At 48.2% G+C, this 23221-nt stretch overlaps 1 protein-coding gene across 3 annotated transcripts in view; it reads right to left on the bottom strand.

The window, feature by feature from the left end:
- The window catches only part of PARVB (parvin beta), a 53724-nt gene extending 32649 nt beyond the window's left edge, over window positions 1-21075 (bottom strand). Inside the window, exons 1-3 of one of the 3 annotated variants that reach the window (XM_044281084.1) lie at window positions 20911-21075; window positions 10910-10999; window positions 3146-3216 (exon numbers count right to left, since the gene is read on the bottom strand). In XM_044281084.1, the coding sequence (XP_044137019.1) occupies window positions 3146-3216; window positions 10910-10999; window positions 20911-21028 (279 nt within the window). In that variant the 5' untranslated portion in view covers window positions 21029-21075. Of the gene's footprint in view, window positions 1-3145; window positions 3217-10909; window positions 11000-12855; window positions 13336-15250; window positions 15282-20910 lie in introns of those variants that run through there. The other 2 variants (XM_044281086.1, XM_044281085.1) reach the window with 2 other exon arrangements.
- Between the last annotated feature and the right edge of the window lie 2146 nt (window positions 21076-23221).

Below are 23221 nucleotides of genomic sequence, written 5' to 3'. Positions count from 1 at the left end.
ATCGTTTTCTAATCCTGTACAACTCCATCAGATTCAGGTCTATATCATGTTAAATACTTTTCGGTTAAAGCAAAGACAAAAAGGTATTACACTAATGATGTCTTTCTTGGCTAAGGCCACATCTGCATGGTGAACTCCGGCACTCTGTTCTGGTCACTGTATTATGCATATATGCCAGACAAAAATAAATAAAATACTACACGCAGCATATATGCCGGTAATCGTCCGGATCCTATTGAAGTGAATGGGGATACAGAGGTGCATGCTGGTATGCGGCTATGCCGGATACAGTGATCTCCGACAGTCTGTTCCTCCACCTGAGTTCACAGCACAGATGTCAATGTGGCCTAACCAGAAATTATATTTGCAAACTTTCAGAGCACATAGGCCCCCATAGTCTGGAAACTTGCCTGATGGGAGCCCATTGTACAGCAACATGCAAATACGAGCTGCCCACACCTGAAGAATCTACGATACAGGCTAGCCTGGCTGTGTACCTAGAAGTCACATCAGTCACCTAAAGAATCTACGACTACAATACAGGCTAGCCTCGCTGTGTACCTAGAAGTCACCTCAGCCGCATAATGAATCTATGGTACAGGCTAGCCTGACTGTGTACCTAAAAGTTACCTCAGGCACCTGATAAACCTAGGATACAGGCTTGCCTGGCTGTGTACCTACAAGTCACATCAGTCACCTAAAGAATCTATGACTACGATACAGGCTAGCTTGGCTGTGTACCTAGAAAGAAAATAAAAAGGGGAATAAACTCCAAAAAAAGAGTGTTAGTCGCAGACCTCTTTGGATAGAATCCAAGAAGTCTTAGAGTAACTAAGGGGAGGAAAGGGGAATTTCAGTAGATGAGGAAAGTGATGGGAGGCTTCCAGTGGTGGCTGAATATGCGGCAAAAGGTTGCTACATACAGAAATAGGTAAAAGGACAGAAAAAAGGAGCAAAAACAGCCACAGCGAGCGTCAATCACTTAAATGCAATTCTTGGAAGTGAAATGGGGTGGGGGAAAAAAAGGTATAGCCCCAAAGGATGTGGTCCCCAATTTAGGGTGTATAATAGATAAGTGTATATAAAAGCATACATAAAAATAAATATATAAGTGACTCATTTCACTGGGGAGGTAGTCTATGGGATAAGCTCAAGACACTCCCCTGTCTGGATCGCTTGTAGAATCTTAGGAATAACCACAGTCGCCACGGATGGTACTTCTGGAAAATTCCCTTTATTGGTATCAAGGCTCAAAGCGTTTCGGAGTTTTTTTTATAGGTACCCCCTTCTTCAGGAGCAGTCAATATACAGTACAGACCAAAAGTTTGGACACACCTTCTCATTCAAAGAGTTTTCTTTATTTTCATGACTATGAATATTGTAGATTCACACTGAAGGCATCAAAACTATGTATTAACACATGTGGAATTATATACATAACAAAAAAGTGTGAAACAACTGAAAATATGTCATATTCTAGGTTCTTCAAAGTAGCCACCTTTTGCTTTGATTACTGCTTTGCACACTCTTGACATTCTCTTGATGAGCTTCAAGAGGTAGTCACCTGAAATGGTCTTCCAACAGTCTTGAAGGAGTTCCCAGAGATGCTTAGCACTTGTTAGCCCTTTTGCCTTCACTCTGCGGTCCAGCTCACCCCAAACCATCTCAATTGGGTTTAGGTCCGGTAACTGTGGAGGCCAGGTCATCTGGCGCAGCATCCCATCACTCTCCTTCATGGTCAAATAGCCCTTACACAGCCTGGAGGTGTGTCTGGGGTCATTGTCCTGTTGAAAAATAAATGATGGTCCAACTAAACGCAAACCGGATGGAATAGCATGCCGCTGCAAGATGCTGTGGTAGCCATGCTGGTTCAGTATGCCTTTAATTTTAAATAAATCCCCAACAGTGTCACCAGCAAAGCACCCCCACACCATCATACCTCCTCCTCCATGCTTCACGGTGGGAACCAGGCATGTAGAGTCCATCCGTTCACCTTTTCTGCATCGCACAAAGACACGGTGGTTGGAACCAAAGATCTCAAATTTGAACTCATCAGACCAAAGCACAGATTTCCACTGGTCTAATGTCCATTCCTTGTGTTCTTTAGCCCAAACAAGTCTCTTCTGCTTGTTGCCTGTCCTTAGCAGTGGTTTCCTAGCAGATATTCTACCATGAAGGCCTGATTCACACAGTCTCCTCTTAACAGTTGTTCTAGAGATGTGTCTGCTGCTAGAATTCTGTGTGGCATTGACCTGCTCTCTAATCTGAGCTGCTGTTAACCTGCGATTTCTGAGGCTGGTGACTCGGATGAACTTATCCTCCGCAGCAGAGGTGACTCTTGGTCTTCCTTTCCTGGGGCGGTCCGCATGTGAGCCAGTTTCTTTGTAGCGCTTGATGTTTTTTGTGACTGCACTTGGGGACACTTTCAAAGTTTTCCCAATTTTTCGGACTGACTCTCATTTCTTAAAGTCATGATGGCCACTCGTTTTTCTTTACTCAGCTGCTTTTTTATTGCCATAATACTAATTCTAACAGTCTATTCAGTAGGACTATCAGCTGTGTATCCACCTGACTTCTCCACAACGCAACTGATGGTCCCAACCCCATTTATAAGGCAAGAAATCCCACTTATTAAACCTGACAGGGCACACCTGTGAAGTGAAAACCATTTCAGGTGACTACCTCTTGAAGCTCATCAAGAGAATGCCAAGAGTGTGCAAAGCAGTAATCAAAGCAAAAGGTGGCTACTTTGAAGAACCTATAATATGACATTTTCAGTTGTTTCACACTTTTTTGTTATGTATATAATTCCACGTGTGTTAATTCATAGTTTTGATGCCTTCAGTGTGAATCTACAATTTTCATAGTCATGAAAATAAAGAAAACTCTTTGAATGAGAAGGTGTGTCCAAACTTTTGGTCTGTACTGTACATATAGAATAAAATCATACAGTATTGAAGTCAAGTGGTCAGCATCATGATGCGGTGTGAACACGGCCAATATGCACATTTTGTGGACCGCAAAACACTTACAGTAGTTTGAATACTCCCTGCCGCTGATTCATAACTCAGCCACAGTTTCTTTTTATCTAAGGGAGAACCCCAGAAAGAAAAAAGATAAAGGCATAAACTTATATTGTTCTCACCTTTATAAGTTCCTTAAACTTTGGTTCTTCTTTGGAGCTTGGGTCGATCATGGTCCGCTCCTCATTCTCCTCTGTGTGTTCATAAAACAGAGAATCCATCAGAGCAGCCTCGTCCATTAAGAAGAAATGAGACAGATGGACATAACAGGAAGGACAAGAACACAAAACGTCTATGGAAACTATTCATAGATACCAAGTGACCCTGAAGTCATTTAGTTTTATGGAATATATCAATAAAAGAGGAAGGAACACAAAACAAAAGGAAGTAAGATAATTTAAAGGGGGTCTATCCTTAGAACAGGCCATTGATATCAGATAGGGGCAGCTCACAGACTGGGACTGAGCTGTAATTCCAGGCACAACCACCGCCAAAAGCACGCCACTGTACCTGCTCCTCAGTTAAGGAGATGCACTTTAAAGAGGTTTTCCGAGATTTTTTTTTTTTTTTTTTACTGATGACCTATAGTCAGAGAACCAGGAGCCCGGCCGATCAGCTGTTCAAAAAGGCAGCGGCCTTCTCGCTGCTTTTCCTAGACAAGTGACCTCACGCTCATCGTTCACGTGGCCTAGGAGCAGCTCAGCCACTTTCAAGTGAATGGGGCTGAGAGCGATACCAAGCACAGCTGCTATGCAATGTATGGCGCTGTGCTTAGTTAGCTGCTCAGAGGTACGACGCCTTCTCAAAACAGCTGATTGACGGGGGTCCCAGGTGTTGGACCCCAATCGATCAGATACGGATGACCTATTCAGAGCATAGGTCACCAGTAGAGATGAGCGAATCGAAGCTGACGAAGTGGAATTCGATCTGAATTTTTAGGAAAAATTTGATTCGCAACTAATGCAAATATCATCGCGCTTCATGGTAACGAATCGCCATTTTCCTAAAATGGCGGCTACACGTGTGAGGACTGAGGACATGGGGCAAGAAACTCTGGGAAGGCGGGATCACCCAGATTGACATGCCTGCCTGCAGCCAATCAGCAGCCAGCCCTGTGATGTCACAGCCCTATAAATACGGCAGCCATTTTAGATTCTGCCATTTTCCAGCGTTCAGAGTACAGGGACAGACTTTGAAGGCGCTAGGGACAGCACCTTTCAGAGAACTGATGGCATGTGCTGAGCCGAGGTGGAGAGTCCCAAGCCATCATTTATTTGCGAAAAAGGCAGTACCAGCCCTGCACAAATATGTAGAACAGAAGGTGGGCCCAGTCCTTGAGCCTGTCGGTGTCTGCCAAAGGGCACGGCAGCGCCGATGTGTGGAGCTGTAACAACGGTCAGGGACAGAAAATGTCATTTACAGCCCACTGGGTCAATGTGGTTCCTGCACAGCGACACCAGCAACTTGGCAGGTAACACCGCTTCCGCCTCAACGTGGTCCTTGGTCCTGCGACAATGTCCGCCTCTGCCACCTCATCCTCCACCGTGTCCTCAGCTTCCACTGCAGGGACAATTCACAGTGCTCCCCCAGTATACCACATGTGGAGGGCACAGCAGTGTCACGCTGTTTTGCACTTCGTTTGCCTTGGTGAACTGAGTCACACAGGGGAGGAACTGCTCCGTGTGATGCATCAAGAAATCGAAACATGGCTTTCTCCGCATCAACTGAAAATCGGAACCATGGTGACTGACAACGGGAAGAACATGGTGCCGGCGCTGCGTCAAAGAGGGTTGAGACATGCGCCCTGCATGGCACACGTGTTCAATCTGGTTGTCAAGTGGTTCCTGAAGTCTTCCACCCATCTGCAAGACATCCTAAAAATGGCCAGGAAACTTTGCATGCACTTCAGCCACTAATACACTGCAAAGCTCACCCTTGAGCTGTAGCGGCAGAACGGCATCCCCCATCATAGGCTGATATGCGACGTTTCCACCCGTTGGAATTCCACAATCCTTATGTTGGACGGACTATACAAACAGAGAAAGGCCATCAACGATTTCTTGATGATGCAAGCGGACAGGAGTACTCCACTGTGTAACTTCGATGTCATCCAGTGGCAGCTCATGCGTGACACCTGCCATTTGCTCAGGCCCTTTGAGGAGGCCAAATTTTTTGTCAGTCGCCAGGACTACGGAATAAACGTCCTTCCACTGCTTCATGTCCTGGAACAGATGCTGGTAATAGCTGGTCAGGGCACTGGAGACGTGGCACCTAGATCTCACGGCCACATGAGCACTGTGGGGGCTGAACTGGAGGAGGAGGAGGACATTGGAGCACAGGCAATGTGTAGCGAAATGGGTGGTTTTTCTACTCAGCTGACAGGAGAGGAGGAGCAGCCAGAGGAGCTACAGCGCGATCAGGAAGACGAGACAGAGGACCCGGACACACCGTGGCAGTATGCAGTGGAGATGGAGGCAGGGAGTCCCTCCGAGTCACTTGCACAAATGGTTCGATGCATGCTCACTTGCTTGAGTAGTGACAGCCGAATTGTCACCATTTAGTAGAGGGATGACTTCTGGCTCTCCACCTTGTTGGACCCTCGCTAACAGTCCAGAATGGGGGACCTTTTTAACACCCACCGAGAGGGAGGACAAACTGAAATACATGTTATGTAGTCACTTGGCCGCTACCTATCTTCACCATCGTTCATCCTCTCACAGGTCTGATCAGGGAGCCCTCTGTGCTCACTTTCCACTGCCATGGCTGCTGGGGAGGGGTGGGGTGGAAGGAGCGGTACCAGCTCCATCAGCAGCAGCCTGAGTCTACAGTCGCTGACGAGTAGCTTTCTTCACCCGCATAGTGAAGAAACTACTCACCAGCAGTAGCAGGTAGACCTGGAGCAGGACCTGAACCAGCAGGTGGTGGCATACTTGGAGAGCACCCTGCCACCCAACATTGAATATCCGCTGGACTACTGGGTAGCCAAACTGGATTTGTGGCTGCAACTAGTAGAGTTTGCCCTGAAAAAGCTGTACTGCCCGGCCAGTAGTGTGGGATCAGACCAGGTGTTTAGTGCGGCAGGGGCCATAGTTACCCCAAGGAGAACTCGCCTGTCCACCCAAAATGTTGAGAGACTGGCCTTTGTCAAGATAAATCAGGCATGGATCAGCCAGGATTTCCAACCACCAATTCCTGATGCATCAGACTAGATCATCACTGGTGCCACACCAACACTTTGACAAAAGAGACTGGTTTCTTCTGGCTACCTGCCTCAGCTACTACTCTGATGCTCAGGGCCGGACTGGGGATAAAAAACAGCCCTGGAAAAAGTTGCATACCAGCCCCACAGGGGGGGGGGGGGTCTTTACTATTTGGTGGAATAGAGGGCGGCCTGTACTATATGGCGGCACAGAGGGAGAGCTTGTACTATATGGTGGCACAAAGGGGGAGTCTGTACTATCTGGGGGCACAAAGGGGGAGTCTGTACTATCTGGGGGCACAGAGGGGGGCTGTACTATATGGGGGCACATGCGGGGGGGAGGGCTGTACTATATGGGGGCACAGAGGAGGGAAATTTTAATAAATGTAGTATTGTAGTATGACAGACTTGTATGACTTTAAAGGGGTTATCCAGTAATTAAAAATGTATCCCCTATCCACAGGATGGGACTCCCCCAGCGATCTCCAGAATGGGGCCCGTATTTGTCTTGGCAGACAGTGGTGGACCACTCAGCGCTGTCCCTTTATAGCCGGTGATTGGCTGAGCGGACTCCACACGGATTGGCACTGTAAGATTCATGAAGTCACTATAAACGCATTATGCAAGCAAGATGCAGCGTGTCTGAGCCTCTGCTACATAACGCACAAACATACAGCGCAGCCGGTTCCTACAGCCCTGACACGGCCGGTATTCTGCCAGATTCCTATACCTTAGCAGAATGCTATACCCGGAAGTGACGCAGCCGCACCGGAAGTGACGAGGCCGCACCGGAATCAGTTGGAGGAGGGCGTGTGTGGATTCGTAAAAATAATTGCACCACCGCGGGAGAAGCACCTACTTAATTTGCATGCGCAAAACCGTACTCCGCACGTGCGCACTCAGCTCTGCTATGTGGTGATCCCACCACCCCAATATCCTGCAATCACCTCTGCTATGTGGTGAGGCTGAACTGCTCCAGATGATGTGTCCGCGCATGCGCATCTACCTACCCCTGAGTGCGCACGCGCGGTGTACAGTTTTGCGCATGCAAATGAAGTAGGTGCTTCTCCCACGGCGGTGCAATTATTTTTACGAATCCAGTGGATCTGCGCTTGCGCAGATCCACACACACCCTCCTCTAGCTGATCCCGATGCGGCCGCGTCACTTCGGGGTATAGCATTCTGCCAGGTATAGGAATCTGGCAGAACACCGGGCCCAGTCATGAATCTTTTAAAGCTGTTGATAATTTTGGCTGGCTAGGGTTGAGAATTTATATGTGATCAGGATCATTTGTGATCAATGATAGAAAACTGTTGTCTGCCAAAAGTTTGATCTCTCAGGTTGGATTTGGCATTGTCAGTATGGCAAGACTGCTGAATGTGGCTGATCATTTGATTATATAATTGTGCCTCTAGCCTGAGACTGTGCATCCTCGATGCTGCTATTGAAGTATTTTCATTAGAAGCATCAGTGTGGCTACTAGACCTCAAGACCTCGTCAGCCTCCTAACTGACAGCGCTGAACAGCCTGATGACAGCTCCACACAAGCAGCAGCTACCAGGCTAAAGGACCTTGTGTGATGTCATGATCACGTGATCAGTCACATGTGTGGGAGGAGTCAGGCTCCGGGCAATGTCCGTGCTGATAGGGGGAATGGTCTCCTCTGTTACTGCACCAGCCAAGGAGCCTCAGCCTCCTCGCTGTCGGCACAGCCGGCCGTGCGGCAGTCAGAGCTACCGGCCTAACGGGAATTTTCCCGGTATCCCGGTAGGCCAGTCCGGCCCTGCTGATGCTGCAACCAGCCTGATGCCACACACCTGATGCCAAGTGCTCATTTCACCCACCTTCATCAGCGGGTACTGGTATTGCCACCCACCGCCCCACTCTGTTACCGGGTCACTTTGTGGTCTCCTGATGCAGCTGCTGCCATCTTCACACTATGTCACCTTGCCACACTGTGGTCTCCTGATGCTGCTGCCATCTCCACACTATGTCACCTTGCCACTCTGTGGTATCCTGCTGCTGCTACTGCCATCTACACATTATGTCATCTTGCTACTATGTAGTCCCCTGGTGCTGCTGCTGCCATCTCCACACTATGTCACATTGCCACTCTGTGGCATCCTCCTGATGCTGCTACTGCCATCTACACATTATGTCATCTTGCCACTATGGTCTCCTGATGCTGCTGCTATCTCCACACTATGTCACCTTACAACTCTGTGGTATCCTGCTGCTGCTGCTGCTGCTACTGCCATCTCCACACTATGTCACCTTGCCACTCTGTGGTCTCATCATGCTGCTGCCATATCCACACTATGTCACCTTGCCACTCTGTGGTCTCCTCATGCGTCTGCCATATCCACATTATGTCACCTTGCCACTCTGTGGTCTCCTCATGCTGCTGCCATCTCCACAATATGTCACCTTGCCACTCTGTGGTATTCTACTGAGGCTGTTACTATCACCACCTCCAGAGTTGGCCATCGTGCCACTCTGTGGCCTCCTGATGCTGCTGCTAATACTTCCATCTCCACACTATGTCACCTTGCCTCTCTGTGGCCTCCTCATGCTGCTGCTACTGCCATCTCCACATTATGTCACTTTGCCACTCTGTGGTCTCAGGATGCTGCCGCCATATCCACACTATGTCACCATGTCACTCTGTGGTCTCAGGATGCTGCTGCCACCTCTAAACTATGTCACCTTGACACTCTGTGGTCTCTTGCTGCTGCCGCCATCTCTACATTATGCCACCTTGCCAGTCTGTGGTCTCCTCATGCTGCTGCCATATCTACACTATGTCACCTGTGGTATCCTGCTGCTGCTACTGCCATCTATACATTATGTCATCTTGCTACTATGTGGTCTCCTGATGCTGCTGCTGCCATCTCCACATTATGTCCCCTTGCCACTCTGGGGTATCCTCCTGATGCTGCTGCTACTGCCATCTCCACACTATGTCACCATTCCACTCTGTGGTCTCAGGATTCTGCCGCCACCTCCAAACTATGTCACCTTGCCACTCTGTGGTATCCTCATGCTGCTGCCATCTCCACACTGTCACCTTGCCACTCTGTGGTATCCTCCTGATGCCGTTACTGTCGCCACCTTCAGACTCTGTCATTGTGCCATCCCTGTGGCCTTCTCATGCTGCTTTCACCTCACCACTATGTCATAGGGCCACTCTGTGGACTTCTCATGCTGTTCCCACCCTCCCCACTTCATGACTGGACCGCTATTTTGCCTTTTGGCCTGGCTGACATAATGATTTATTTGACCTTTCTTCTGATCTGTCAGAAGGAAGAAAAAAAATGAGACACACAACGGATCCTGTCTGTGTAGCAGCTGTAAGGCTTGTATGGTCCCATCAGAACTGGCTTATGATTTGGTAGCCAAAAACAGGAGTGGGTACAAAACATAGAACACATGCAAATATTCCATTCACGTGTCATCTCTGTTTTACATCCACTCCAGTTTTTTTTTAGTTTTTTTCGGGGCATTAGCAATACTGATGGATTATTGGGCAAATGCTGACCGAGTGAAGGCGTATGCTCCACAGACAGGATCTGTTTTTGTGGGTTATTGTTTTGACGGATCAGAGGAAGGGCAAAATAATCAGTAACGTCAACACAAACTTACTGCCGACACCCTCTCCACTCTGTCAGGGGGCTCTACTTGTATAAGCAGTAATGTTAATGGTGTGTCTGGGAGCCAAACCCCATTAGTAAAATGCCTGAAACTAAAGTCTGTATTAGACTACATGCACACGACCGTGGTGTGTTTTGCGGTCCGCAAATCTTAGATCCACAAAACACGGATAAAGTCTGTGCGCGTTCCGCAATTTGCGGAACGGCACGGAACTGCCTATTCTTGTCTGCAAAGCGCAAACAAGAATAGTACATGTTTTTGTTTTTTTTGTGGGCCCACCGAACGGAGAAACGGATGCGGACAGCACATGGAGTGCTGTCCACATCTTTTGCGGCCCCATTGATGTCCCGCAGATGTGTGTTAGCGATCATCTGGCAGTGTAATACTGCAGTCGACTGCCCGATGAACGGGCAAACACTCAATCATCGGGCAATCCAAATCTTTTGACATGTTAAAAAATTATCGTTTGCTAGCGGCAGATCACAGTCTCTAATTTCGATTTGCCACCGGTAAATCACTGTAGAGCACGGAGACGAGCATAGCATAGCGATCACCCCTACCCATGTTGTGGAGGAGATCGCTGTATGTAATAGCACCGGTCTCCTCCGCTGGCGAGCAGCGATTGCCAGGAAGGAACGCTTCTCTATCGACAATTGTCTGCCACATCGGGGTGTGGCAGACAATTGTTCTACCCCAGTCCTAATAATATTATGTTAACGGCACGTGGCAATGAATGGGGTTGCCTCATCAGAGACAAACACCTTCAGTATGTGGCTGCCGTGCAATCAGCTGGTCACCCTGGATCCAGCTCCTGGCACCCTCAGAATGCAGCTGGCTTTGTTGGCAGAAGCCATAACGAGGAATGAATTTACAAGCATGGCTTGAGTGCGCCAGAATGGGAGCAGCTCCTACAAAGATATTACATGGAAGGATTCACTTTTCACCAGCAGATGGCAGACTAAGCAACATTACATGTAAAATAAAATTGTGCCATTCGGTGGCTATACAGTGTGCACTAAAGGAAATATACTGTACCGAGTAGGGTGTCCTCCGGGTGGATGTCAATGGTGCTGGGGGACATGGGGGCGTTGATCGCATTTCTGCCTTCATCTTGGAGATCACTCACTAGAAGAACAAACAAAAGAAACATACCGTACATATTAAAGGGGGTCTCCAACAGCACAGAAAAGTAGCAGAAATAACAGAGCACAAGACATATGCGCATTCCCAACATCCACTGTGCACATTTGGGGTCAGTGTTCAGTTTGGGGGATGTGGCCTTAGGAGGGGGATGGTAGATGTTTACATAGATTCCTATGGGAGTCACAGCTCCGCTGCAGGGAATGGTTTCATATTCTAGACAACTCCATTAAAGGGGATGTGTCACTTAAAGGGATTCTGTCGCCAGTTTTTTACCCCCCCCCCCTCCCATTCAAAAATATGGTTATGTTCATGGAGCTCTTGTGATTCCTAATGTGGTCTTATAACCTAAATCTGTAGGCTCATTTTGTCTAAAAAACGTTTTATCTAACCTGTCATTCATCTCACTAAGGTGCCCAAGGGGATGCTCAAGTCTTCCAGATGCCGCCCGCACCCGCCGCCGTTCGTGCCCAGCTCCTCCTTTGCTGTCATCAGCGCCGCCTCAGAATCCTTTGCTACGCCTCCGGCTCTCCCTCGCTCCCCCCTCCTTCTTCTCTAACATCCCGCGCGTGCGCACAGGCCTGTGCCTGATGCGCCAGTGCGGACTTCTCCGTTCGGCTTCATGGAGCGAAGTGCACATGCGCCGGCACTTAACTCAACATCCCGATGACCTGAACTGTTCAGGTCATCTGGAGGTTGAGCGAAGTGCCGGCGCATGCGCACTTCGCTCCATGAAGCCGAACGGAGAAGTCCGCACGGGCGCATCAGGCACGGGCCTGTGCGCACGCGCGGGATGTTAGAGAAGGAGGAGGGGGGAGTGAGGGAGAGCCGGAGGCGTAGCAAAGGATTCTGAGGCGGCGCTGATGACAGCAAAGGAGGAGCTGGGCACGAATGGCGGCGGGTGCGGGCGGCATCTGGAAGACACAAGCATCCCCTTGGGCACCTTAGCGAGATGAATGACAGGTTAGATAAAACGTTTTTTTAGACAAAATGAGCCTACAGATTTAGGTTATAAGACCACATTAGGAATCACAAGAGCTCCATGAACATACCCATATTTTTAAATGGGGGGGGGGGTAAAAAACTGGTGACAGAATCCCTTTAAGCAAGTGGCATTTATCATGTAGAGAAAGTTAAAGGGGTGGCATTATAGGGGGTTGGATAACCCGTTTAATACAGGCCACTTACTAATATACTGTTATTGTCCATATTGCTTCCTTTGCTGGCTGGATTAATTTATACATTGCTCGTTTCCATGGTTACAACCAACCACCCTACAATCCATCAGCGGTGGCCGTGCTTGCGCACTATAGGAAAAAGTGCCGGTCTATTTGGTGGCAGCACACATAGGCTGGTGCTTTTTTCCCATAGTGTGCATGCACGACCACCGCTGCTGGATTGTGGGGTGGTCGTAACCATGGAAATGAGCAGTGTACAATGTGATGGAAAAATGAATCAACCCATCAAAGGAAGCAATATGGACAATGACAATACATTAGTAAGTGCCTTGTATTAACTTTCTCTACATGATAAATGTCACTTACTGAAGTGAGACAACCCCTTTAAATGTAATGGCTTTAGGACCCATGCACACCGTCATATCAGGCTTTTGGCCCATTGTGTACCTCTAATCTTATCGGAGGTATTGTGCACCATACAGCGTGTATGGGTCTGTAATATGGAGCCATAGAGACTCAAGGCAGAAATTTAGCATTTAACAACCCCCAGGTTGTCACTGACAAACCAGCCATTCCCATCCCCCGCCCCCAATAAACAGTTCCATACAACCAAAATTCCAGCAGTCAGTCATACTCAAGTACTACATTCCCTATCTTCCAAACCTTTTTTGTCCACCTTCTCTCCTGCCTCTACGGTGTCCTTCCTGCGTTTTCTGCACAGCAGCCCGGACATGGTGGTCCCAGATTGAAGAAGGGTACTGCAGTGTAAGACTGGAGCCGGGCTATTTCTGACCGTGACAGGAGCTGGTCAGCTTGGAGGGGTCTGGACAGCTGGAATCCTGGCAGTAAAATCAGCTCAGGGGGCGTCTAATGACTAAGGAGATCTAATGGGAAGCTATAGAGATGGACAAGCGGTGGAGAAGTAGGAAAGACGTGCTGGAGGTGTGTGCTGTGCCAGGAGCCGTGCCAGCTGCTATGCAGCATAATTAGTGCAGTACAGAGATGCTATGGTCTGTGCCCAGGCTGCACCCACCCAGAAACACACAGCGAGTCTGCCAAGTACTAAGGCTGGTAAAAGTGTATTGCAAAAGTACTCAACCCCACAAGAAAGGGCCCGAGCCATCGCCTACAGGAAAGAGTGGCAAGGTAAGCTGTGCCCCTTCCATTGGTGATAGACGGGTAATAATGGGATGACATCACATATACCCCCCTGGGGGGACGATACCAGTAGGGGGGAGCACAAAGACCAGTCACCCAGTTGAAAGGCATTCAGCCCTACCCTCCGTTGTTAGTATTAACATTAATTCCATGGCGCTGTACATCCAGACGGGTTCCACAAATATAAAATACAAGAAACTATTAACAGGCTGGTATAGAGGGGGAGAGGACCCTGTCCGCAAGAGCTTCCAATCTATAAGGTATACCTCCATGAAATGTTCCAAGTGCATGTATATTCTGCTGACATTTCTGCAGAAGATTACTAACCACATAACAGGGCCCCACGCCCTCATGAGGTTCACGAAACACAACATGACTCACATGATAACTACATTGACCCAACCAAGTATCTCACAAGAATGAACGAATGCTGCTACCTGCACTGCGTCTTAGGAACAGCAGAGGGCGCCAGTGTTGCGAGCAGATAGACTGTAGATCCCTGGCTGCCAAATGTTACTCCCATCCGGTAAAGTAAAGCAGTGTTCAAACATGGAGAAATACTGGGTGATGCCATAACCATAACTAGCAGAAGCTACGAAGTCTGATACTCAGGCATCATGGTCAGTTAGTGATTACTTTGGATGAAGGAAGGGGGTGATGAGGATTTACATTTCCTCCCTATTCTAAGTTTTACTAAGATACCCGATAGTTACCCCTGACATGAGCATTAGCCGTTCTCCACTGCATTTTTTAAATATCCCTGTACTGTGACATCACATGTACACTATACCTGCGTGTGACATCACTCTACATTTTTCCTTATTTGAACAATCCCCATGGGGTGACCACACTGCGTCCCTGGCCCCCTAAGGGGGCGTCAACGCCGCGCCCCATTTCCCCTGGGGGGGGCGACCACACTGCATCCCTAGCCCCTAGGGGGCGACCACGCGACACCCCATGTCCCCTGGGGGGGTGACCACGCTGCGTCCCCGGCCCCCTAGGGGGGCATCATCACCGCGCCCCATGTCCCCTAGGGGGGCGTCCACGCCACGCCCCATGTCCCCTAGGGGGGGGTGACCACGCTGCGTCCCCGGCCCCCTAGGCCAGAATTGTGGCGCAATTTTGCACAAAATGTCACATCTTAGGCCACACTCCTTTCCTGCTAAGCCATGCCTCCTTGAATGGGGTCAGTAGAACAGGGGGGGACAGTTCTAAAACTAGATGCACCTAACCGAGGTAAATGTTGCAGCAATGTCTAGGTGCACTCACATTAGTAGATGTGGGACAATGTATTTATTCATATTGGCGTAGAGCCTCACTACAAATTTTGCTTGGACGCCCCATGGTTACTTGTCACTTGGTAGGGTCTGATCTGAGCCCCCACCAATCCTGAGAAATAAGAGGGTCACAGCGTTGATTTAGCCCTGCATCCCTGTCAGTTTTCCCTGCAGTGGTGCTCCAGAATACCTACTGCGCACGGATTCTCCGGAAGTGTAGGAGTCCCATAAGGACCTCACCAGTCATAAAATGATTGCATATCTACGCTATAGGTCACCTGTTTACCGGATGACGATACCGCTGTAACCCCGATTTATGCATGTAAACCGCCATATACAAAGGCTGGAACATTAGGCGGGTATATCAATTGCCAGTACAAATAGACAACAAGAGCATGTTCTGCCATATTGGTACTGCCTGAAATACTCTGTGGTGCTGTAAGCTTCTGATTCTTCCACTCTGCCCATAGCCTTCTTCCCCTCCTCACAATATGACACTACCCCAGTCACACCACTGACATCACACACTTATCCTAAAATAATCTGTGCTGCTGTGGAATTCTAATCCTTCCATTTTGTCCTAATTACAGAACTCTGACAAAATAATTTAAAGCACGTCTTACTTTTTCTCGAGGCGATTTAGCAGATCTGAACAGGAAGACCATTGCGCTAGGAGAGGGAGCCTCTCCAGTATTTATACAGCATAACCCCAACCAAAGTGACAGAGCACATAACGTGGCCATGGTGCTTCCTGCAGATAGCGTCATATCACACGGACATGCTAAACAGGGGGAAATGGCCGTTCCGTTTAAAGGGGCACTCCACCTGTCTTGTTGGAACCCCCATTTCAAGAGGATTTCCTCTTCAGCATAAGGCAGCATGGCCTCTTCAAGTATTCTGATGTATTCAAACTGATCCATGATCCCTGGTATGCGGTAAATAGACCCAACACCGTAGTATGAGATACATCCCCATATCATGATGCTTGCGCCACCATGCTTCACTGTGTACTGTGGCTTGAATTCAGTGTTTGGGGTCGTCTGACAAACTGTCTCCGGCCACTAGACCCAAAAAGAACAATCTTACTTTCATCAGTCCACAAAATGTCTCTTTAGGCCGGTCAATGTGCTCTTAGGAAAATTGTAATCTCTTCAGCGCGTCTTTTTTAAACAGTGGGACTTTGCGGGGGCTTCTTGCAGATAGCTTGGCTCATTGTAACAGTACTTACAGGTAACTTTATACCTTCTTTGATCTTCCTGGAGCTGATTGGTTGCGTCCTTGCCATTTTGGCTATTCTTCTATCTATTTGAATGGTAGTTTTTCGCTTTCTTCCACGTCTTTCAGGTTTTGGTTGTCATTTTAAAGCATTTGCGATCATTTTAGCTGAGCAGCCTATCATTTTCTGCACTTCTTTATATGTTCTCCCCTCTCCTATCAACTTTTTAATCAAGGTACGCTGTTCTTCTGAACAATGTCTGGAACGACCCATTTTCCTCAGAATTTCAGAGAGAAATGCACTGTAAACAGCATGTGCAACATTTGCTGCCTTCCTTCCTTAAATAAGGGTACTTATCGCCACCTGTTTTTCAAAGAATGAATGACCTCACTCATTGCACTCCACACTGCTATAATTTTGAACATGCCCCTTTCAATAAGTGATTGAATTACAGACAATCAGCAGCATGCATGTCATGACTGTTGGATTTCTATTACTCTACTACACCTGCTAGTAAATTATTTGCTATGTAGAAATATAAATTTCTGCCAAAAACAGTGGTTGATCACGTTAGTGATGTCTGACTGCTATTATTTTGAACACAACTGTATTAGCAGCTTGTCATATAACAGGGCAGCTTTGGGCCCCCTGTGTATGGCAGAGCTGTGTGCACAGTGACAGTCTTCTGGCACAAAGGGTCCGTATAGTTGTGTATTATAAGTTGTGTTGCTATAGAGCAATGCACGGATGTGCCATGGACCACAAATAAAAATAAAAAATACTCTATGGGGAGATTTAAAGGGGTTGGCCACCTTTGGGCAGACCTGCAAAGTGAAGCATACTTACCTGCTTCTTGGCACTGGGACCAGCTCCTTCGCTCAAATCAGGGGCGGACTGGGAACTTACTAAAAGTGGCCCCGTTTTGTAGTCCGGTCCAAATTGATGAAAGACAGAGCCAGCAATACCATATTGTGGCACATTATACCACCCCAACAGAGCTAAATACCGCAGTCCATCACTAAATCCATCCCTACAAACCTCCACAGGCCAGCCATGAGGAGGGCCCAGGCGGCCCCTTGGGCATTGGCCCAACGGGAAAATTTCCCTGTATGGTCTATGGCCAATCCGCCCCTGGCTCAAGTCCTCAGCTTTGACACCACTGCAGCCAATGGCTGGCCGCAGAGATGACCTGCTCCCCTTGCATCAGGTTGTGACACAAGAGAAGCAGGTCACTGCTGCAGCCAGTCATTGGCTGCAGTGGTGTCAAAGTGGATGTTGACAGTGGGGTACCCCAGCAAGGCAGTTCTCCAGATAGGAGCCATGCTTCAGCACACCGGCACCAGACACTACAGTGTACTGCTTCCACTCCATACACCGTCCGCGGCTGCCCAAAACAGCTTACGTCTCTTGTCGTGTAAAAAAGTTGTGAATTATAGCACACACCATAATTTGTTGCTTTTTGCCACTTTTCTAAAGTAGTGATAAAAGAGTGTATCAGCAATCTATGGGCCCCCATTTACAGACCCGTATTGGCACCGATCCGTAATATGGTCTGTGACTGGCATGAGTCTTTACCCAGTTCCAGCTACTCATCCATCCTGCAATTTCTAGGATCCCTCCTCCCTGCCCTCAGGATGCACATTCCTCACAGTAACCCTTACAGTGCCACTGCCTCCACCCTCAGCACACAGTCATATGACTCTATAGCACACAGGGGAAGGGGGGATTCATTCCATGGCGTTGTACATATGATAAGGGGCATATTTTATATGTATATATTTTTTAAAGGGCACGTCCAATTTCACAATTAATTTCCTTTTTTATTGCTCCAGTGTATACGAGATGAAAAATTAAGCAACTTTTCAATAGCACTTGATTATGAAGAAAAAGAAAGAAAAGAAAAAAATAAATAAAAAAAAGTCTTGTTTTCACGGCACCTATGCATCTCCATGGTAACTGACAACAGGCAGTGTTGAGGGAATCTGGCCCTGCTGTCCGTAGCAACCAATCAGCACTCAGCTTTTATAAACAAAAGCTACACTGTGATTGGGTGGTACAGCCACCATTAACACCCAGCTTTCCAAGGTAAGGGCTCATGCACACGAGCGGGTGTGCCCCGTACCCGCATTACAAACCGCAAACAGCGGGTCCGCACTATACGGGCACCGGCCGTGTGCGCTCCGTATCATGGATGCGGATCCATTAACTTGAATGGGTCCACAATTCTCAAGATACGGAGCGGTGCGGAGGAAGTAGTAGGAAGCGATTCCATGGGAATAATCCGCGCCTCCACACCGCAATCTGCGGTGTTGCAGATTACGGACCTATTCAAGTGAATAAGTCCGCAAACAGAATGCGCACGGATGGTGCCCGTGTATTGTGGTCCACAGTATGGGCACGGGGCACCACGCTGGTGTGCACGAGCCCTAAAAGACATTATCAGGAGGCTGGGCAACTGGCAGACGCCATAACGGTCACCCAGCTTTCCTAGAAACGGAGAGAACTAAGTACATTTTTCTGTTCACCAGTGTCAGTAGCGCGGAAGTCTATGTGAATTTTGAACAGCTGCCAGGTCTACATGGCAAATTCTGTGGTAACGGGTGTCCTTCCTCAGGGGTGTGCCCTTTCTGCTGCAACAATCACAGCTTCTAACAGACTATATGGCTGGCGGCAACTGAAGGATGGAACGGAGTACATGCAACCACCTGAGTACATGGACAGAGAAATAAGGAAAAGAAAAACAGCAGGTGGCGCTCTACAGATAACTCACTGGCTATACTACATTTTTAATTACATGTAATTACTAAAGTATTCAGACCTTGGTGATAGAAAAAAATAAAATAAAAAAATAGAAAAAAAGTTGAACGCTGTTCATGAAACAACCCCTTTAAATGAAGGAAACGTCCCATTAAATGCAGGGGGCTGTGAGAAACTCTATGCAGTGAGCTCCATCTAGTGGTGGCTACAGGTAACCAGAATTGTATCACTATGGCTGTGTGAAGGAAAGCAGAGGATTCGGAGCTCTGTGTCACCATCGCCCCTATAAAGAGGAGTCCCTTTCCTGATATCTCACGTCATCATCCGAGGAAAGAACAGTCTGGAAATAAACAGCGCAGTGTGAATAGGCTTATGTAAATACGTGGAGTGCAGGCCTTTCCTGAGCACAGGGACATGTGTACAGTAATAGAACGGGGTGTGAAAGTGACGCAGGGAACAGGAAAGGACGGAACTAAGGACTCCAGATGAGGGGGCGCAGCGAGCTGTGACACATTCCAGTTGCAGAAGCTACAGCCAAAGCTTCTCATCTGTTGGGCAGCTTAAGGGCTCATGCACACGGCCGTATGTATGTATTTTAAGATCCGCAAAAAACGGACCCGCAAAAAATACGGTTGACGTCCTGGTGCAGCTGGCCCCTAATAGAACAGTCCTATCCTTGTCCATAATGCGGACAATAATAGGACATGTTCTATTTTTTTTTTCAGAATGGATAAAAAAGGAAAGCACAAGGAGTAACTTCTGTTTTTTTGTTGTTTTTTTGCGGACCCATTGAAATGAATGGTTCCGCATACGGACACGGAAAGAAAATACGTTTGTGTGCATGAGGCCTAAAGGGATTGCCCAGGACTAGAAAGAGATAGCTGCTTTCTTCCTAATAGCCCCACACCCGTCCTCAGGTCGTGTAGCCCCATTCACCTCCATGTGGCTGAGCTGCAGTACCAGGCACAACCTGTGGACAGCGGTGGGGCTGTTTTTGGAAGAAAGCATCCATTTTTGTTTTTTGTCCTAGACAACCAGTTTGACACAATCTAGCATTGCTCTCTGTTGGCAGCCATTTCAGGCTCTGTAAGGCTGAAGATGAGGAAGACGACCACAGACATGTTCAACATACATTCATTACATAGAATTTATCCTTATTTCCCCTCAGAAGCTGCTCTTGCCTTAGGGCAGACTTGAGATTGTAGGCGGACCCCATAGAAAGTGATAATATATATACGATAATGTCCTGGAACATGGATAAGCGGCCGCCAAACGCCGCTCATCTCCATGAAGTGCTAACGTTCTTGCTTTCCCAGCAGCCAGGACAGTGTGGCTGACACACACATTACAGTTATTTCATTTGATTACCCTTTAAGACGGCGCAGCGCTGCTCTGCTGAGCATTGTCTGTAACAGATTGCGGGCACTATGAGTGGCATCAGTGTGAGCTCCCGGGGGGTGTCCTGGGCAGCATTGGTGCCTTCAGGGCTGGCAGTACCAGGAGAGGAAGGTATGGAATGTAAAGACTTGTAATATCGCTTGATCTTCACCGGCTGCAGTAACCGCCATCAGATCAGACACGTCCACTGTACAATTTTTATATATATATATATATATATATATATATATATATATATAAATAATGTGTGTGGTTAACCCCATACTGACTGCCCAAAATTACAATCTCTACTCCGAAAATCAGTCCATGGGGGCCTCTGCAGCAACAGTTATCACCTAACCCACTCCTGTCTGTGAAATCAGTCATTTCTGCTCAGTCCCAGATTTAACCCTGCCCTGTCTGATCCTACACTAGTCTGCCCTTTATTCCTGCCTGGGCCCACAACTAGCGTGCATATTTAACCCATTGCTATCCGATCCCACGATAGTCAGTCCTTCACTACTGATCAGTCACACACCAGTCAGTCCCTTATTCCTGCCAGGTCCCACACCAGTCAGTCCCTATTCCTGCCAGGTCCCACACCAGTAAGTTATTCCTATCCAGTCCCGCACTAGTCAGTCATTATCTCTAAAGTGCCATTTATTCCAGGGCGCTGCCCATGTACGAACAGCAGTTTCCATCCATGATATCACATCAAAACATAAAGGCGTGAACAGCTGGTGCAGAGGGAGAGAGAACCCTGTCCACAAGAGCTTACACTCTTATTCCTCTCAGTCCCTTTAACCCTTTCATGTCCAGCCCCACACAAGTCAGTCAGCCGGTCCCACTCAGATCAGTGGGGATTAGCAGTTTGGGTCTGACCCCAGTACACCGCCTATTAACCCTTTCCTTCAGTCCTTGCCCCCTTCTCACCTTCTTTGGCTTTCTTCTTCCTGACCAGGGTGCCCCCCAGCTTGCCCAGGAAGGACTCGTCCTTCTTCATCTTGTGGCTCTGCAGGGTGGGAGACCTGACTGGGCTGGCTGCTGACATGTTCCCTGGGTGAGTGAGGTGAGAGGCTTGTCCTCATGTGATAATAGGAGACAGGAAGAGGATGTGGGGAGCCACACACTTCTCAGCCTCCAATGGAAGCGAGTGGAGGGCAGGGCAGGGAGGGAGGCTGTCCCTACATACTCACCATGGCCAGATTGATGTGGGCATTATCACCGTCACATTCCTGTGCAATGCTCTGCTGCTGCCCCCCTCCCACATACAACAATGTCACATGAATGATGCAGCCTGGAAAAATGGTGTCAGTCAGCATGGAGGCATGGACTGTTGTAACCTCACCTAGCTAAAACAACACTGCACACACTAGAGCTGTAGAAGTGTATGAAGCCTGTACGTTACCCCTATATACCTCCAATATACCGTCACCCAGGCTCCTGTAGCCCATACTAGGCCTACATAGGTCGTCTTCATCTTAGGGCTCATTCACACAGGTGGTTCACATCCGTGTGCGGGTCAGGTACACGGACTGAACACTGACACGTTCTAGTCAATGGCCAATTCAGATAACTTTTTTTACACAGACCATCACAGCGTGCGCTTCTTTCATGCAAGACCCATTGCCAGTGTGTCATAAAAACGGGCAGCACATAGATGCCATTTGTGTGCCAGCTGTTTGTCGTATGATTTTTTTATCATTCATGTGAATCCAGCTTTAGTGGGGGAGATTTATCAAAACCACTGAAAAAGAAAATTAATTTAGGCCTCATGCACACGACCGTGCCGTTTTTTTGCGGTCCGCAAAAAAAGGAAGTCGTCCGTGAGCCTTCCACAATTTGCGTAACGGAACGGGTGGCCCATTGCAGAAATGTCTATTCTTGTCCGCAAAACGGACAAGAAAAGGACATGCTATATTTTTTTTGCGGGGCCACGTAACGGTGCAACGGATTCGGACAGCACACGGAGTGCTGTCCGCATGTTTTGCGACACCAGTTTTAATAAATCAAACCCCTGGACTTCCCAGAGCTCAGACTGTCAGACCTCTCTGTGTACTGACGCAGGCACCATGGAGCAGAATACGTTTATGTCAGTTTGCTGGCCTGAATACATTATAGGAATGTGGCATTGGGGTTAAAGCCACATTTATCAAGCCACGGCGCCACTTTTGCCACGCCTCCAAATGTTTCTGAAAAGTATTTGCCACTTATCTAATAGGACCTGACGTTTCTGGTAGTCGGCACCATTCATACTGTGTGGAGGAACGTAGTGCACAGTCAGGCCTAGTTCACGCGGTCAGTGATTTCCATCAGTTATTGCGAGCCAAAACCCGGAGCGGGTCTAAATACGGAACAAGAGCTGTTCTTTCCATTATACTTCATATGTACATCTAGGAGAAAGTATACATAGATAATATGAAACACGTGTACAATAAACAGGAGCTTGGTAACAGACTGACACAGAGGGGGAGAGGACCCTGCCCACAAGAGCTTACAATCTATGAGAGAAGGGGAAGGATAGAGCAGATAGCGGTAAAGTGCCTCGTCTGGCTGTGTGGTGGCAGCATGTATTGCAGGTGGTAGGCATTCCTGAAGAGGTGGGTTTTCGGGGTACTTTTGAAGGTTTGGATTTTAGCAGAGTCTGATGTGTTGGGGTACTGAGTTCCAGACAGGGTCGGAATGGTCATAGATCCTACAGGGAAGTTTCCCAGTGGGCCGATGCCCAGTATGGCTGCCCAAGCCCTCATCATGGCCGCCAGCCGTGTACGTTATGATCTGATGCTCTCAGACAGTTCAGTGGGAGGGGGACCATTCATACTAGTGAGCGCTTCCATTATGGAACTGCAGTCACTAGACCGCAGGACACCCCAGACGGAGAGCTCTGGCGGAGAAGGAGAGGTAAGTTTATTTATTTATTTTGAGTCTGATCTGAGGTCCGATGGGGGTCTGAGCATCGATATGGGGGTCTGTCTGAGCATATGGGGGCCTGAATGAGCATCTGATATGGAGGGCCCGAGCATCTAATAAGGGGGTCTGAGCAGCTAATATGGGGGGTCTGAGCTTCTCATATGGGGGGTTCTGACCAACTGATATGGGGGCCTGAGTCATATGGGGGCCTGAATAACCATCTGATATGGGAAGGGGGGGGCTGAGCTTCTCATATGGGGGCCTGACTGAGTATCTAATATCGGGGTGTCTGAGCAGCAGTTATGCCCTCTCTGTGCCCCTTCACAGTAACAAT

The sequence above is a fragment of the Bufo gargarizans genome, chromosome 2, assembly GCF_014858855.1.
Source record: "Bufo gargarizans isolate SCDJY-AF-19 chromosome 2, ASM1485885v1, whole genome shotgun sequence".
Classification (NCBI taxonomy): domain Eukaryota; kingdom Metazoa; phylum Chordata; class Amphibia; order Anura; family Bufonidae; genus Bufo; species Bufo gargarizans.
Note: the sequence above shows the minus strand (reverse complement) of the source record. Positions and strands in the feature narration are given on the sequence as shown.